Source organism: Salmo trutta, chromosome 28 (assembly GCF_901001165.1).
Source record: "Salmo trutta chromosome 28, fSalTru1.1, whole genome shotgun sequence".
Taxonomy (NCBI): Eukaryota; Metazoa; Chordata; class Actinopteri; order Salmoniformes; family Salmonidae; genus Salmo; species Salmo trutta.
Window position 1 is genome coordinate 42640262 of NC_042984.1, and position 18642 is coordinate 42658903.

Consider the following 18642-nt stretch of genomic DNA (forward strand, 5'->3'; position numbering starts at 1 on the left):
CTGTGATAGGATTGTGTCGAGGCACAGATCTGGGGAAGGGTACCAAAAAATGTCTGCAGCATTGAAGGTCCCCAAGAACACAGTGGCCTCCATCATTCTTAAATGGAAGAAGCTTGGAACCACCAAGACTCTTCCTAGTGCTGAGCAAACAAGGGATCAGGGCCTTGGTCAGGGATGTGACCAAAAACCCAATGGTCACTCTGACAGAGCTCTAGAGTTCCTCTGTGGAGATGGGAGAACCTTCCAGAAGGACAACTATCTCTGCAGCACTCCACCAATCAGGCCTTTGTGGTAGAGTGGCCAGACGGAAGCCACTGCCTTTGCCAAAAGGCACCTAAAGACTCTCAGACCATGAGAAACAAAATTCTCTGGTCTGATGAAACAAAGATTGAACACTTTGGCCTGAATGCCAAGCGTCACGTCTGGAGAAAACCTGGCAACATCCCTACGGTGAAGCATGGTGGTGGCAGCATCATGCTGTGGGGATGTTTTCAGCAGCAGGGACTGGGAGACTAGTCAGGATCGAGGCAAAGATGAACGGAGCAAAGTACAGAGAGATTCTTGATGAAAACCTGCTCCAGAGCGCTCAGGACCTCCGACTGGGGTGAAGGTTCCCCTACCAACAGGACAACGACCCCTAAGCACACAGCTAAGACAACACAGGAGTGGCTTCAGGACAAGTCTCTGAATGTCTTTGAGTGGCCCAGACAGAGCCCGGACTTGAACCCGAATGAACATCTTTGGAGAGACCTGAAAATAGCTGTGCAGCAACACTTCCCATCTAACCTGACAGAGCTTGAGAGGATCTGCAGCGAATGGGAGAAACTCCCCAAATACAGGTGTGCAAAACTTGTAGTGTCATACTCAAGCAGAATTTAGGTGTCACGACTTCCGCCGAAGTTGGTCCCTCTCCTTGTTCGGGCGGCGTTCGAAGTCGCCGACCTTCTAGCCAATCATTCATTACATGTTGTGTATTTAACCCTCTGTTCCCCGTCATTGTCCTTGTTGGTGATTGTTTGTTTTGTAAGCTATGTGCAAGATATGTTCTGGTGTGCGATGGGTTTTGTACCCAATTGTATTATTTTGTATATTTTGGTTTTCAGAGGTTTTTTTAGCACTTATTAAGCTTCTCTGTTTTATACGAAGTTTGTTCTCCTGCGCCTGACTTCCCTGCCACCAGCATGCACCCTTACATTAGGCTGTAATCGCTGCCATAGGTGCTTCAACAAAGCACTGAGTAAAGGGTCTGAATGATTATGTAAACGTAATATTTCCGTTTTTAATTTTCTATACAAATAAACATTTCTAAAAATCTGTTTTTGCTTTGTCGGTAAGAGGTATTGTGTGTAGATTGATAAGGGGAAAAAACAATTTAATACATTTTAGAATAAGGCTGTAATGTAACAAAATGTGGAAAAAGTCAAGGGGTCTGAATACTTTCCGAAAGTATTCATACCCCTTGTTCTACAACCTCAATTCAAAATGGATTAGATTGTTGTTTTTTTGTCACCCATCGACACACAATAACTCATAATGACAAAGTGAAAACCTGTATTTAGAAATCTTTGAAAATGTACATACAGTACCAGTCAAATGTTTGGATACACCTACTCATTCCAGGGTTTTTCTTTATTTTACTATTTTCTACATTGTAGAATAATAGTGAAGACATCACAACTATGAAATAACATATATGGAATCATGTAGTAACCAAAAAAGTGTTAAACAAATCTAAATATATTTTATGTTTGAGATTCTTCAAAGTAGCCACCCTTTGCCTCAATGACAGCTTTGCAAACTCTTGGAATTCTCTCAACAGGCTTCATGAGGTAGTCACCTGGAATTTATTTAAATTAACAAGTCTGCCTCGTTAAAAGTTAATTTGTGGCAAGAAGGTGAGACATGAAGGTCAGTCAATCGTGAAAATATCAAGAACTTTGAGTGCAGTCGCAAAAACCATCAAGCGCTATGATGAAAGTGGCTCTCATGAGGACCGCCACAGGAAAGGAAGACCCAGAGTTACCTCTGCTGCAGAGGATAAGTTCATTAGAGTTACCAGCCTCAGAAATTGCAGCCCAAATAAATGCTTCAGAGAGGTCAAGTTACAGACACATCTCAACATCAACTGTTCAAAGGAGACTGCGTGAAACAGGCCTTCATGATTGAATTTCTGCAAAGAAACCACTACTAAAGGACACCAATAAGAAGAAGAGACTTGCTTGGGCCAAGAAACATGAGCAATGGACATTAAACCGGTGGAAATCTGTCCTTTGGTCTGGTGAGTCCAAATTTGAGATTTTTGGTTCCAACCGCTGTGTCTGTGTGAGACGCAGAGTAGGTGAACGGATGATCTCTGCATGTGCAGTTCCCACCATAGAGGACGAGGTGTGATGGTGTGGGGGTGCTTTGCTGGTGACACTGTCTGTGTGATTTATTTAGAATTCAAGGCACACTTAACCAGCACGGCTACCACAGCATTCTGCAGCGATACGCAATCCCATCTGGTTCGCGCTTAGTGGGACTATCATTTGCTTTTCAACAGGACTATGACCCAACAAATCAAATCAAATAAAATTTTATTGATCACATATTTAGCAGATGTTATTGAGGGTGTAGCGACATTTTTGTGTTCCTAGCTCCAACAGTGCAGTAATATCTAACAATTCACAACAATACACACAAATCTAAAAGTAAAATAATGGAATTAAGAAATATATAAATATTAGGACGAGCAATGTCGGAGTGGCATTGACTAAAATACAGTAGAATAGAATAAAGAATATACATATGAGATGAGTAAAGCAGTATGTAAACATTATTAAAATGACTAGTGTTCCATTATTAAAGTGACCAGTGATTCCATGTCTATGTACATAGGGCAGCAGCCTCTAAGGTGCAGGGTTGAGTAACCGGGTGGTAGCCGGCTAGTGATGACTATTTAACAGTCTGATTGCCTTGAAATAGAAGCTGTTTTTCATTCTCTTGGTCCCAGCTTTGATGCACCTGTACTGACCTTGCCTTCACCCCTAGCGGGGTGAACAGGCTGTGGCTCGGGTGGTTGATGTCCTTGATGATCTTTTTGGCCTTCATGTGACATCGGGTGCTGTAGGTGTCCTGTAGGGCAGGAATTGTGCCCCCAGTGATGTTTTGGGCAGACCGCAACACCCTCTGGAGAGCCCTGCGTCTGCGGGCAGTGCGGTACCAGGCGGTGATACAGCCTGACAGGATGCTCTTAATTGTACATCTGTAAAAGTTTGTGAGGGTCTTAGAGGCCAAGCCAAATTTCTTCCGCCTCCTGAGGTTGAAGAGGCGCTATTGCGCCTTCTTCACCACACTGTCTCTGTGGGTGGACCATTTCAGATCGTCAGTGTTTTGTATGCCGAGGAACTTGAAGCTTTCCACCTTCTCCACTGCGGTCCCGTCAATGTGGATAGGGGCGTGCTCCCTCTGCTTCTTCCTGAAGTCCACAATCAGCTCCTTTGTTTTGTTGATGTTGAGGGAGAGGTTATTTTCCTGGCACCACTCCGCCAGGGCCCTCACCTTCCTCGTTATTGTTGGTAATCAGGCCTACAATGGTTGTGTCGTCTGCAAACTTGATGATTGAGTTGGAGTGTGTGGCCACACAGTCATGGGTGGACAGAGAGTACAGGAGGGGGCTGAGCACGCACCCTTGTGGGGACCCGTGTGTTGAGGATAAGTGAAGTGGAGGTGTTGTTTCCTAACTTCACCACCTGGAGGCGGCCCGTCAGGAAATCCAGGACCCAGTTGCACAGGGCGGGATTCAGACCCAGGTCCCCAAACTTAATGATGAGCTTGGAGGGTACTATGGTGTTGAAGGCTGAGCTATAGTCAATGAACAGCATTCTTACATAGGTATTCCTCTTGTCTAGATGGGATAGGGCAGTGTGCACTGCAATGGCGATTGCATCGTCTGTGGATATATTGGGGTGGTAAGCAAATTGAAGTGGGTCTAGGGTGTCCGGTAAGGTAGAGGTGATATGATCCTTAACTAGCCTCTCAAAGCACTTCATGATAACCGAAGTGAGTGCTATGGGGCGAAAGTCATTTAGTTCAGTTACCTTTGCTTTCTTGGGTACAGGAACAATGGTGGACATCTTGAAGCAAGTGGGGACAGCAGACTGGGATAGGGAGAGATTGAATGTCTCCATAAACACTCCAGCCAGCTGGTCTGCACATGCTCTGAGGACAATGCTAGGGATGCTGTCTGGGCCGTCAGCCTTGCGAGGATTAACACGCTTAAATGTCTGACTCATGTCGGCCATGGAGAACGAGAGCCCACAGTCCTTGGTAGGAGGTCTATGGAGAGGTTACAACAGCGGAGTCTGGGACCAGTCCTGCTATTACTCTGACTGTTGGTGAGGAAACAGTTCAAACTGACCAATGCCAGGAAGGTTGCAGGACCTATGGATTCAGACTCCGGGTGCTGTGCAACAACATCCAGTCCCATCTTCGAGCCCGCCAACTCCAGGTCATGCAGTTACATCCTTCCACCATCACCTGGGTCATGGACTACCTCACTGACAGGCCGCAGTGGGTCAGACTACTGAACCACTCGGTCTCAGACAACATCATCACTAACACAGATGCCCCACAAGGGACGGTTTTGTCACCATTCCTCTTCATCCTCTACACAGCAGACTGCTGGCACGCCCAAGCCTCCTGTCGCCTACAAATGTTTTCAGATGATTCAGCCATTGTAGGCTGCATTACAAAGGATGATGATTCCCTATACAGGGAGGAAATATCTTAATTTGTGGCATGGGGCAGCTGAAACTGCCTGGAGCTGAATGGGTCTAAAACCAATGAGCTAGTGATAGACTTCAGGAGGAAGGAGAGTGCGTCTGCTGTGGTCATCAATGGGGTCACTGTGGAAAGGGTGGACTCGTACAAATACCTGGGGGTGGTGATTGACGATAAGCTGCAGTGGAAAGAGAACACCTCCATAGTTTTTAAAAACAATCTAGAGCCCACCCTAGATAAGCGGAACCTCAAGAAGCTCAGGAGTATAGAGGCCAACACTAGCCACGCCCTCCACAGTATCTGGCTGGAGCATCGCAGTGCGATGGCAGACCGATTTATTTTTCCTAAAACAGAGCGTTTCCGCGGATCCTTTTTACCATATGCTATGAGGCTTTTAACACGAACACTTCGGTTTTTATATCCATTGATGATGTGCTGCTTTTAATGTCTTTGTGTCTTTGTTGTATTTTTATGGCGTATTTATTGGTAATATATGTATTGGCTGGTGCAATCAAATTTCTCCTCTGGGGGATTAATAATTTTATCTTATCTTAAGGCCCTTCAAGGTTGAAGATTGAGGATTCGAGAACTTTTGTCTCTAATACATACATTTTTAGCCCCTTAATGTTATCAGATCTGATGACCGTTCAATTACCATAATAAATAACCTTATTATTAATGTGCTATAAAGATTATATCTGCTTTCCCTGCATTCTCATAGTTTGTAATTATTTCTGCCAAGATCATCTTACATTTGATGGCTTTGGGTGAGGATTGACTGGTGGCGGGCATCTTTGGAACCAGCATAGGCTTCCCAAACACCTGGACGTCGAAGCTTGCATAGTCGAAGGAAACCTTGGAGTATTTCTCCAGCTCTTTGGCCAAGTTGGCGCGGGGTGTGGTGGGCACCATGTTGGGTCTGTAGCCATACTGAGGGATCTCCAGCTGCTTCACAAAACACATTGGTCTGTTGGAGAGAGAGAGAGAGTCAGAACATTATGTGCAAGAGAAAGGGTAAAATATGAGTAAAACTTATCGGAGACGGACAGCTATTTAAGTAAGGGGAGAAAGGGAGGAGGAGAGGGGGCTCACCTGAGAACTCTGTCTGAGTGGGGGCTCCCAGTTGAGGGCTCGCTGACTGAAGGCTGGGGGTGACTGAGGGTGACTTGGCCCCCCTTGGCGAGCTTCTCTGCAGCTGCGATGGGACAACCGGACAGACTGAGACAGACAAAGAGAGATAGTGATAATTAATCAATTGTTTCCCTTTTCATTGACTAACTTTGTGACTAGAACTACAGCTCATCAACAGCTCATTTACCATACACTCAATGATAGTCTTTAAGTGTAGGGATAAAAGGTAAATGTGAGGTTATAATCGTTGGACAGTATAATACCTGCGGTGCGTGTTGCGATTGCTGTTGACGTGACCTTGGCCTGTGCATCCTGGAGTTGGACACTTCAGCACGTTCTCGTGCATGGCCAGGACTAGGGAAACGGAGGCAAAGAGACACAGACAGCATATTGTTCAAGCAGTAATGTTTCCCTTTGGTAGTACCGTATTAGTATTCTGCTAGTACTCACTCTCAGGTGGGATCCTGTCTTTGTGAGGGCACCCAGAGAGGCTGCGGTGGTGGGGGTACAGCCCAGTCACGTGGCCCGTCCCATCACACCCAGGGGTGGGGCATTTCACCTCTTTCTTGTCTGGATGGAAAGGGGAGAGAAGTTGAGTGAGCAGGATAATAATTGGAAGATTAATCTATGGTGGGTTAAAAGATATCTTGATAAACCATAAACTGTCCTACCTTTGCTGTGGTGTCCTCTGTGTCGCATGGCTGGGTCCATGGGTTTGCTGGCCCTGTCCTCGGGGCTGTGGTAGCGCTGGTCCTCGGGAGACTGTTGGTCGTCGTGCGGCCCTCTCACCTGCTCGGCCTTCAGGGCGATGGCTTGCTCCAGCAGCCCCAAGTTCCCCCGGGTCATATCCCAGGTCTCAGAGTCATCTGTCACGCCTGAACCCTGTGAGAGACAGTCATCTTCCTCCTCCTCTTCCTCCTCCTCAGATCGTATCTCAATGACCACTGTGGTAGGTGAGGCTTTGTGAGATTCTTGGTCTTCTTCTTCCACCTCCCCTGCTTCTGTTTCCTCCTCTCCTTCCTCCTCCTCTTCCTCCTCTTCTGTCAACGGGGTACCAATCTTTACCTCCTCCGGTGCCACTTCTGTATCCTCACATCCCTGAGCAAGCGTACTAGAGGCAAGAGAGATGGCAGGCTCCACGTGGACCACCTCCTCCTCCTCTTCCTCCTCCTTCTCTTCCATTACCTTCTTCTCAGTCTCCTCTCCCTCCTTCTCTTCCTCTTCTTCTTCCTCATCTCCTTCAACTTTTGCCTGATGCCTGCTGTAGTCTCCACTGGAGTACTGATGATCTGAGTTCTCCTGACCCACACATTGCCTCTCCTCCTCTTTCTCTTCCTCCACCCCCTCTTCTTCCTCTTCTTCCTCGTCTCCTACCTCCTCCTTTTGCTTCTCCTCAATCTCTGTTCTCCCTGTTTCATCGTTGCCTTTGGGCTGCTCTGTTGTTCTGTATTCCTCAACTGTCCCCTCATCTTCCTCCTCCTCCTCCTCCTCCTCCTCCTCTGCGGCCTGTATCTCTGCCACTTCTTGCACCTCCTCTTTGCGTCTGTCTGTCGCTGTCTCTGCCTCTGTTTCTCCTTCTGCCTCTGTGGAAGCCTGCTGTTGGGTTGTGGTGGCTGCCTCTGTGTCCTCCTGCAGAGCCTCTGCTTCAGGTGCAGCTATGGTGTCGAACTCGACAGACTTCTCTTTTTCTGTGTCTTCGGGTAACACCTGTGCGCAATTGGCTGTGTACAGTGCAGAGTTGATAGGTTATTGCTAAAGAGAAAACTGTTCCCTATATTTGTCTTTCCATCATTACTTACTTTAGTATCATTATCAATATGTACCGCTGTAATAGCCAATAACAATCCATGATAAATGTGATATTTTCCTTGGATCGTGGTCTTCTCTTGACTCACCTTTCATGGACTCCAGTGGGTTTGGCGTTTTGTTGTTTTCTTTCTCTTTCTGTTCCTCATCCTCTGACTCCTCCTCCTCCTCATGCTCCACCTCACTGCCAGCATCACTGTCTGCTGCGTTGAAACCCTCGTCCATAGCCAACTTCAGGGACGGGGACTTTTTCTTAGGGGCGGGCTGATTCTCTTCTGCCTCTGCCTCCGCCTCCGCAAGTTTCCTCTTCTTCACTATTGGGCATCCGAGAACGCTGTGGGTGCAAGGTGAGGAGATGGTAAGAGACTATTGAATTCCCCTTCAAATGTATATTTTACACTATACGTTGTATTTGTTATGGTGCTTTTAATCAATGACCCAAAGTTGAGATCTATTTAAAAAAACTGTGAACTTGAGTGCTAAGAGTTAGTGGTAGTTAGTATAGTTAGTATATCATACCTTTTGTGTCGTGAATATCTCCCACTGACATGGCCTGAACCATCACATCCAGGGGTGGGGCAACTACTTAGTGATACAAACAGAAAACAAACACTTGTTTTCTTCAGTTGCGCAATGGATACGTTCAAACTCTGTATGTGCTTTCCAGTTCATCACCAGCCCAGTTTATTTGCTCTGAATATCTGCATGCTCTGGTTTAAGTCCACTGGGCCAGTCTAAATATTACATTTATCAGGGCAGGGCTACATGTATACAGTAATAGGAAAACTGGGTCTGTGAATTTAATGCCGTAGCATAAAACATCGTCCTCTCTCACCTTAACTCTGTTCCCACGAGTTCACTGGGTACTGGGGAGTAAAAAGACAAACGGTGAACATCCAAAAGACACACTTATCCTAAATGCACTCCAAATGAAGCTGTTTCCATTAGTATCATGCGTTTGTGCGTGCATTTGTGTGGCCCCAGCTCACCTCTGATGCCTTTTGAGCGGGTCCGTGTTCTTGTTTCTGCTGCTTCCTGACTCATCTGAAACACAAAGTGTCATGACAGTGCACTCACTACCTCTCTTTACCTCACTCACTCACTCACTCACACACACACACTACATAGGCACACAGGTACACATTTTGATGCTCACACACACACACACACACACACACACACACACACACACACACACACACACACACACACACACACACACACACAGCTTCACTTTTTGAGTGACTTCTCTACAATTATTCTACATCATCAATCCACACAGTGCCTCATTGCAAGTACCATAGCAGTATAATTTTATCTTCCCCCTGTCTTCCTCTTCCCACACACAAGTATTTTAAAGCACAGATACACCCATAACCAAACACATACACATAACATTCATACTGATTTCAAAGTGGGGTGGAACCTCCCCTCATCCTCAATGGAGCAAGATCTGGTTACAAAAGCAGAGTCCTTATCAACTCTAATAAAAGCTTTTAAAAGGAAAAATGTATGACCTCCTTCTGTTTAGGGAGGGAAGGAAGAGAGTGGGAGAGAGGAGTAGAGTGAGATAGATTTGTGTGAAATGGGAGGGTCACTGTTTCTGACAGTACTCATTGTTATCACAAAGCATTAACTCTCTATTTCTCTCTCGCTCTTTCTCACAAAGACACAGGCACACACGTGCACGCTCACAAACACACACACACACACACACACACACACACAGCTTCTCACTTTGATTCGCAGGCTCCTCTTGGTCTCACAGAATCTGCTTATTCTGTCCCCTCGTGTCCACCTCTGGTTCAGCAGCTGGCCTCTGAACTCATTTTCTATTGGAGAGGAGAGACATTGGACACAAAGTCATGGTTATACATCACCAGCATAAAGCATACAGACAGGCCTATACTGTCTGCACTGGTGACATCCTAACCCGTTACTTACTATATTCTTTCCATGTATGGCAAGTTCATTTCATTACATAATGGAAATTTGATTGGCGGTGTTGTTTGTTGTTGATCTTATTTTTTACGAAATGTTTTTTTAGTTTTTTTAACGTGTACACAAAAGTATCGTTGTAAAGCACCCCAGAAATCATCTCATGTTCAATCTGGACAGAGCTATAGGTAAAACAGGTGGATGGTTCATAAGAGGGTGATAACTAACCATGACTCTTATTATATTATTATTGTTATTGCACCCACTAGGCTATAGAACCTTATTCTAATTCTACGATGACACAGAGTTACACCCGTGAACAATGTACAAAAACCAGTCAAAAGTTTCAAGGGTTTTTCTTTATTTTACATTGTAGAATAATAGGGAAGACATCAAAACTATGAAATAACATATGGAATCATAGAAACCAAAAAGTTGTTAAACAAATCAAAATATATTTTATATTTGAGATTCCTCAAAGTAGCCACCCTTTGCCTTGATGACATATTTGCACACTCTTGACATTCTCTCAACCAGCTTCACCTGGAATGCTTTTTCCCAACAGTCTTGAAGGAGTTCCCACATATGCTGAGCACTTGTTGGCTGCTTTTCCTTCACTCTGCGGTCCAACTCATCCCAAACCATCTCAATTGGGTTGAGGTCAGGTGATTGTGGAGGCCAGGTCATCTGATGCAGCACTCCATCACTCTCCTTCTTGGTCAAATAGTCCTTGCACAGCCTGGAGGTGTGTTTTGGGTCATTGTCCTGTTGGAAAAACAAATGATAGTCCCACTAAGCGCAAACTAGAAAATCACTGACAGTGTCACCAGCAAAGCACCCCCACACCATCACACCTTCTCTTCCATGCTTCAAGGTGGGAAGCACACATGCGGACAGATTTCCACTGGTCTAATGTCCATTGTGTGTGGTTCTTGCAAGTCTCTTCTTATTATTGGTGTCCTTTAGTAGTGGTTTCTTTGCAGCAATTCGACCACCAAGGCCTGATTCACGCAGTCTCCTCTGAACAGTTGATGTTGAGATGTGTCTGTTACTTGAACTCTGTGAAGCATTTATTTGGGCTGCAATTTCTGAGCCTGGAAAATCTAATGAACTTATCCTCTGCAGCAGAGGTAACTCTGGGTCTTCTTTTCCTGTGGAGGTCCTCATGAGAGCCAGATTCATCATAGCGCTTGATGGTTTTTGCGACTACACTTGAAGAAACTTTAAAAGTTATTGGAATTTTCCGGATTGACTGACCTTCATGTCTTCAAGTAATGATGGACTGTTGTTTCTCTTTGCTTATTTGAGCTGTTCTTGCCATAATAAGGACTTGGTCTTTTACCAAATAGGGCTATCTTCTGTATACCACCCCTACCTTATCACAACACAACTGATTGGCTCAAACGCATTAAGAAGGAAAGAAATTCCTCAAATGAACTTTCAACAAGGCACACCTGTTAATTGAAATGCATTCCGGGTGACTGCCTCATGAAGCTGGTTGACAGAATGCCAAGAGTGTGCAAGCTGTCATCAAGGCAAAGGGTGGCTACTTTGAAGAATCACAAAAATAAAATATATTTTGATTTGTTTAAAGCTTTTTTGGTTACTACATGATTCCATATGTGTTATTTCATAGTTTTGATGTCTTCACTATTATTCTATAATGTAGAAAATAGTAAAGTTGTAAGAAAAACCCTGGAATGAGTAGGTGTGTCCAAACTTTTGACTGGTACTGTATTGTATGGGCACTCGACCCAGCTGTTTTATTTTAGGCCTACTATACATTACGAACTATATCCACACAGCTATTGCCTCATGTGGGCACCTGGTACCTTGGAGCTCCCCATACATTAGGACTCTTCAACCCTGTGCCCGGAGAGCTACCATCCTGTAGGTTTTCGCTACAACCCTAATCTAGCGCACCTGTTTCTAATAATTAGCTGGTTGATAAACGGAATCAGGTTAGTTAAAACTGTTAGTTACAACCGTGTGGCTTAGTTGGTAGAGCATGCAGCTTGCAACGCCAGGGTTGTGGTTTCGATTCCCACGGGGGACAAGTACGAAAATGTATGCATTTACTACTGTAAATCGCGTCTGATAAATGACTAAAATGTAACGAAAAAAATGTCTAACCTACCGGAGGTTAGCTCTCCACGAACAGGGTTGAGAAATATAAGAGAACAATACAGAAGGTCTGCACGTGTGTTATCACTAGATCTCTCAGTTAATCACTGATATTAAGGGAACGCCGACAGTGTTTTAAGATCATGTTGCGTAAAACATGCAGCAATGTGCAAAAAATATGTAAAATGTTATACCATATTAGACCTACCTACGATTACGCCTACTATATGGATGGAGAGTTAGCCATGTAACTGTTGGTAATTGTGTTATTTGAGGAATAGCCTTTAATAAACCAGCCATGAAGCATATATGCTAAAATATTTAACTGTACAACGGAAATGCATATCCGCTTACCAGAGCAGCTAGCCTACCCAAAGCATAGCCCTTCTGTATTGCACATAATGGAAATAGACCTTTGGATTGGATTGTGGGTTTAAAGAGAACGGGGCTTCGCGTCTTTGTTTATCGTTATTGCACAAAAACACCACGGCGCTCGCTGTCCATGGTGCTAACACGACCTAACACACTCACTCTGTATGAGAGGCTATAGCACCACGCCTTCGATTTAATCAGTCCTTGCTGTAGAGAGAGAGCCTTCAAATATCAAGCTTGGGTGGGTTTTTCTAGTGCTACTATATTAATAAACTCGTTATAAATGGCAATCTGAGCGCACATAGCCCCGGGAGATGGTGACATTTGAGCTCTCGGAAATGTGGCTCCACCTCCCCCGGTCTGCTACCGACACACTTTACAGTCATCGACACACAACCTCCTGCGAGCCGAGTAGCAAAGCACTAGGCAAATGATATAGTTACGCAGCAAGTAGGCCCATTGCAAAGCCACTTTGTAACAAAATAACATGCAGGTTTGGGCCTTAATTGGTCATCGAGTGAACATCCGCATACAACTGAACTACAAAGACAAAAAACTGAAGAAGAGATAGGAACAAGAAAAGTAGGCAACATTGCGTTTATTAAAGGCCTTTGCCTCTCCGGGTTGCAAAAACATAAAGGACTTTCACAATAGCACCCTAAATCGAAACAAATATGCCTAGCTTCAAATATTATTTGGTATCTCCTACTTTTTCTATAGGCTCTTCATAATGGAAAGAAAGGGTAAACCACAAAATACAATGGCATAGGCTACTGTACAAGGCCTACAGCTTTCAAACTTATCAACATTATGCTTTTCTCCAAGTTTCCGGAACCCTAAGCAACACTAAATCGGCTACAAATCACACATGAATGTTTTTACAATCTGTGAACATTATAGCTTATTCTGAAACTCATATCAAAACGATAAACGTTTATTTCAAGGGGAATATCCAAAAGAGTTTCGTCATTTGTCCGAATTGACATTCTCTGGTCGTTTGGATTACCTTTGGATTACCTTTGGATTAACAGAACTGTGCGTTCTGCTTTTTCAGTCCATAATGTATATGATACTGAAGGTTATGTAAAATAAGATTAGTGTTTTATATAAATGAGCAGCCTAAAGAGACTGCATCTTTAAGAATTAGGACCGGGACGTCCATTATAGAAACCAAAATATATTCGCGAAAGGATAGGTTTACAATCTGATTTCAAACGAATTTGGGGAACATAATAATGTAACTATATACTGCAGAATTGTAAACGTAATATGATTTATAAATAGCCTACCATTCTTGAATGGTTCAGGTTGCTTCGTTGTTTTCAAGTAGGCAAAAGGGGCTTTCTGATCCCTATTTCAACAACTTCTGCTCAGCATTGGATACAACGTCCACAACATCCCCGCACCGCCCTCATTGACGGTTAGAGACATCAAACATAATCCGGAGCTGAGTGCTCTTCCGCCAGTCTCCAGTTTACAAATGCGGCATTACTCCAACTTTAAATGTAGAATAGCCTACTCCAAAATGCATAAGCAAAAAAACATGGCTTCATTTGCCTTTGTCAGCGAGAATACGTAATATTGCCTTACCTTTCGCTCATGGTCCCTTGTTCACCCCTCCCCCATACTCTGACATCACCATAGCAAACCCCACAACATAGGCCAAGAGGGGCAGGGCTTCGGGTACTCCAGTTAATTTTTGATATCACTTATCATGCTGCATCAATCATAAATTATCTTTAGACTCGACACCCTCAATCAACATCAGTATTGAGGCAAATCTAAGCACCGTGCAGGGATCTTGAACAGTTCAGTGTCCCGGACAGCGCTTGGGTGGCGCGTGCCTTAGTTTCAGCACCATGGACAGTAGCTAGACCACTCTGCTAAAACTACGTCCATAAACATGACATTTGGTCTTATAAGTGTGGTAATTACTCTTACAGCTCAATATAAACCACTTTCCAATGCACACCGATAGAAAACCCTTCAAAGTTAAATTTTAACTTAACATCGGCTTTTGACGTTATCATTTATTTAACTAGGCTAGTCAGTTAAGAACAAATTCTTATTTACAATGACGGCCTATTGTGTCCGCCCTATGGGACTCCTAATCACGGCCGGATGTGATACAGCCTGGATTCGAACCAGCGACTGCAGTGATGCCTCTTGCATTGAGGTGCAGTGCCTTAGACCGCTGCGCCACTTGTTCATTGAATAATTTATTCGAATTGCATGGGGTCTGTTATAGACAACGTCTTCGTAGCACGTTGTGTAGGCATCCAAAGTATCAAACGAGAAACTTTTGTTTTGATGAAAATAATATAATATAACAGCAAAAAAAGCATCAACTTCAGAAGAAGGTTTAAATATATGTTAATAAATGCTAACATAGCCACGAATATATGACAGTAATCTAGGTCTAATCATCAAATCATGCAGCCTATACAAATGTCGAAACCCAATCAATAACTTAAACAATACGAATAGGCTAAAATGATTTATTAGTTTACACTTTGGAGTGCATGTAACTAAATGTTTTTACTTATTGGGCATAGGTCTATAGCCTAGCAGGCCTAGTCTATACCCATCAGAGTCCGGTTGCAAATCTAGAAAAAAAGAATCCACATTTTGGCACTGTTAAAAATGAAGTAACTTCGAAAGAGTTTTGCATATTTAAAGAGACTCACCTCCTCTTCGGTTACCAGCTGGGGCCTTTTTCTCCCCCATCTAATCTCAGGCACATTTTATAGCCCCAGTGCAGATGGACAGCCCTGCTCTGGGATACAATTAGCGTTGGATCTGCTGTGACTAGGCCCTGCTGTATAAATATTACATAGGGGGCGACCGACGAGAGGGTAGGCTACACTTTCGACTCCCCACCAACAGATGGACCAATCTGACAGACTCCCCCACCCCGCACAAAACTTTTTTAATACGCCTGCAGCCTGACGTCGCCTATACAGAGTTAAGAGCCACTAATCCCTGAAGGGACACAACTTTCCTTTGTCTAACAAAGTGTCTGGACGGAATGTGAGTTCAGGAAATCTTTGGTCAGCACAAAGGGCCTTGTGTGGTTAGGACTCAACATTGTTTTTCTGTTGATATAATTTCGGTCATGTAGGCTACAGAAACACTTTTCATAAACAGCTGAAAATCAGCAACTGTGCAATTCATTTTTTGTATTTTTTTATTGACCTTGTCGACTAGTTTTATAGAGTGGTGAGGAGACAGAGGAGCTCCGCTGACCCCTCGTGTCCGGAAGTAATTTAGCCATTCATTGTAGTCAATGCACTCTGTCGAGTTGCTATATTCTCATGACAATTAACTCGTGACATTCCTGGATTACTCGTGATATTAATACATTCCGATTTCATCAACAAATACGATAGTCAGTTTTAAAAAAAGGTTAAGGTTACAAGCAGTGGTGTAGTACAATCTGTATTTATTTATTTCATCATCATTTCTCAATCAAAGTTTGTACTGACAGATGTAGCATTGAATATCATTAGCCTATAGAATATGCATAAAATGCATCCTCCAATTGCAATGTCTGCCTGTACCCACATATATTGTCTCGAGAAATGTTATATGTTTAAAACCCTCAAACACCAAGTTCGGCATTGGTCTACTTAATTTCAAAATAGGCCATCATCACTGTCAATGACAATTATTCACAATTTACCAGTGAAATGCCCAAACTGCGTCTGCATGCCAATCATTTGATCTTAATCAGTTTCATGCGAATATGCATTTAGATTACTGTTTCGTGAGCAAGTTAGAGCAGATGGTGTTAACAAACAAATCGAAGCATGTATATTGTCTAGTGGCGCGCGCTGTTGAGCTTTGAGCCGCATGAGAAAATAGATACGACTATTCAGCTTCAGTTAACTATCCTAAAATCTCACTAGAAACGAGGTGTTATGCCATGTTATTATATTCGGTTCTGTTATGTAAAATACTCATTCATCATTAACCTATTTGATCTTGCGTGACATTGATTCAGAAATAGGCTAATTTTCCAGACATTTTTTTTTTTACCAGCTCCGTGTATTCTCAAATTGAAAAAGGTGAGGGTCGCGCTCTGGCAGCACTTCATTCCTCCGTACAAGACTGTGTAGGCCTACATTTCTAGCTGTGTTGGCAAAATCACTACATATCCCGTCGAGCCAAGCGGGGAGAGGCTGCCCGTTGCCACAGTTCCAAGAACAGTCAGAAACGTCCAGCTAACCCTAAGCCAATAACGCCGGTGGATCTCAAATCTGAACTTGGTTCCAATTTAAGTTACAGTGATATTTATTTTATTTAACCTTTATTTAACTAGTCAAGTCAGTTAAGAACAAATTCTTATTTACAATGACAGCCTAGGAATGGGTTAACGACATATTTTTACCTAGTCAGCTCGGGGATTCGATCTAGAAACCTTTCGGTTAGTGGCCAAACCACTACGCTACCTTCGCTACCGTCGTTTTACGACTGATATCTCCGACCAGCTTCATCAAAACAATACAACAATAAATCATTTAAGTTTATTTCCAGCGATTTGTTTTGTTACATGATTGTATACGTTTATGAAGTTTGGAAATGAGGACGAAAACTAGCACAGTTCAGCTAGCCAGCTAGTTTAGCCAGGGAAAACAGTCGTCACTAGTTACCACAGCCATAAAGTCATTAACTCCATTTACAATGCATCTTAAAATAGGATTTCAAACCTAGCCCTAACTTTAACCTCACTGCGTGTTAAGCTTATACCTAACCCTAACCTTAAATTAAGACCAAAAAGCAAATGTTTTGTTTCCCTGAATGTTTACGATAGAGCCAATTTTGATTTTGTAGATTTGGTAAATATTGTAAACGAGGGAAAAGCAGAGAAAAATAGTTAGGGTTTAGTGCACAATTCAGGAGACAGATTGTGGTTGTCATGCCCTGATATCTGGAGCTGGAGGCGAAAACTTTGATTAAACGATTCGGAGACTGAATTAAATCAGATTACCTATATTTAAGGACAGGGAATCAATATACAATCCTGAAATCAGCTGTAACTGTCAATATTACAACAAAGCTTAAACCATGTTTAAGTGAACCCTGAATACAGAAAATGAATGGTGAAGTCGCTTCCTGATGGTAGACTCCTCCTCCTCACTACTCTATAGCTGCCATACATTTTGGGTTAAAATTACATTGTGTAAGTAGAGTTCATGAGTTATTGTAAATGAAATACAAAGCAGTCACCTTGACATAATTAGACCGTTTAAATAACGTTGACGCCACCTGTTTGTGTCTAGTAGGCCTAGTGACTGGAAGATGCTAGCCAGTAGATGGGTTAGCTGACAACTTCACGAAATTGACGTGCGCGCATCCATGGGGCAGAAGTCAGCTTGTTGTTGTGATTCTTGGATGGCCAGTTTGCTAGCAGGAATTACAAACTGCCATGTGAGGAATTGGATCGTTTAATCTTGTTCTTGATGCCACCATGTCTTGTTTTGAGGTGTTTTGAATGACATTCGCTAGCTAGCTAAACAAAAGCTGTAACGATGAGAGAGACTACAAGTGCCCATTGTGCAAATGTATTTATGTTTTCAATAAACAGTGGAGACTAAATATTCACTAGTTTACATGTTGGCATCATTCTAAGCCAACCCTGTCTGTTTTCTCCCCATTGTTCCGCACGCGTCGGTTTTGTTGGTAAAACAACCAACCCGTTTATCTATCCTAGTGATAAACCAAGGCAGATATTGACACTTTCCTTACAACCAATAGGCTACTGTGTCTTTAAATTGGCCACTTGGCTATACAGCCTACGAAATTAACAAGTATTGGATTAAACATCTATAGCCTATATCAAATAATGCAGCATAAACAGACTATAACATAATTCAAATGATTGAATAAAAAACATGCAAGTTTAGGCTACAACAAAGGACAAAGTCCTATCCTAACAGATAAATTAGTGAACAATGCTTAGACCGTCACTTCTGCTCCTAACCTGAGTTCAGTTAGCCATCAACACATATTTTACAGAAGAGATAGAGAAAAACAGATAATACATAGGCTACTCACCTAAAAACGTTTTACACAGCTTCATCTTCTTTGCGGTGGAATTTCCCTTTGCACACTGCTTCAAAACACAAGCAACTTGACTTCATACTAAATAAAGTTGGTTAGAGAAACTTATCAGACGGAGAGGGGTATTGGGCAGCTGTCGGGTTGAACCAATCAGAGGCCACCGGTCCTGTTATTGTTTCCTAAAACAGCCAATGAGAGCGGTGCACACTGTCAATGTTCCAAAACAATGCTCATTGAAAAGGAACACGGACCCCAGCAAGTCACAAATCTAATCCGACTTCTTCCCTTTCTCTCATTGCAACTCCTTAAATATGCTTTAGCTTTCAAAGTGTTACTGAAAACAGTGGTGTAAAGTACTGAAGTGAAAATACTTTAAAGTACTACTTAAGTAGTTTTTTGGGGTATCTGTAGATTACTATTTATACTTTTGACAACTTTTACTTTTAC

At 43.1% G+C, this 18642-nt stretch overlaps 1 protein-coding gene across 10 annotated transcripts in view; it reads right to left on the reverse strand.

The window, feature by feature from the left end:
- The window catches only part of LOC115166295 (myelin transcription factor 1), a 32184-nt gene extending 13907 nt beyond the window's left edge, over positions 1–18277 (reverse strand). For 2 of the 10 annotated variants that reach the window (XM_029720167.1, XM_029720159.1), the window contains exons 1-11: positions 18190–18277; positions 9436–9530; positions 8688–8742; positions 8534–8564; positions 8218–8283; positions 7788–8032; positions 6564–7613; positions 6343–6462; positions 6156–6246; positions 5854–5979; positions 5514–5728 (exon numbers count right to left, since the gene is read on the reverse strand). In XM_029720167.1, coding sequence (XP_029576027.1) covers positions 5514–5728; positions 5854–5979; positions 6156–6246; positions 6343–6462; positions 6564–7613; positions 7788–8032; positions 8218–8283; positions 8534–8564; positions 8688–8742; positions 9436–9530; positions 18190–18214 — 2119 coding nt within the window. In that variant the 5' untranslated portion in view covers positions 18215–18277. Of the gene's footprint in view, positions 1–5513; positions 5729–5853; positions 5980–6155; positions 6247–6342; positions 6463–6563; positions 7614–7787; positions 8033–8217; positions 8284–8533; positions 8565–8687; positions 8743–9435; positions 9531–13421; positions 13813–18189 lie in introns of those variants that run through there. The other 8 variants (XM_029720164.1, XM_029720163.1, XM_029720162.1 and 5 more) reach the window with 6 other exon arrangements.
- Between the last annotated feature and the right edge of the window lie 365 nt (positions 18278–18642).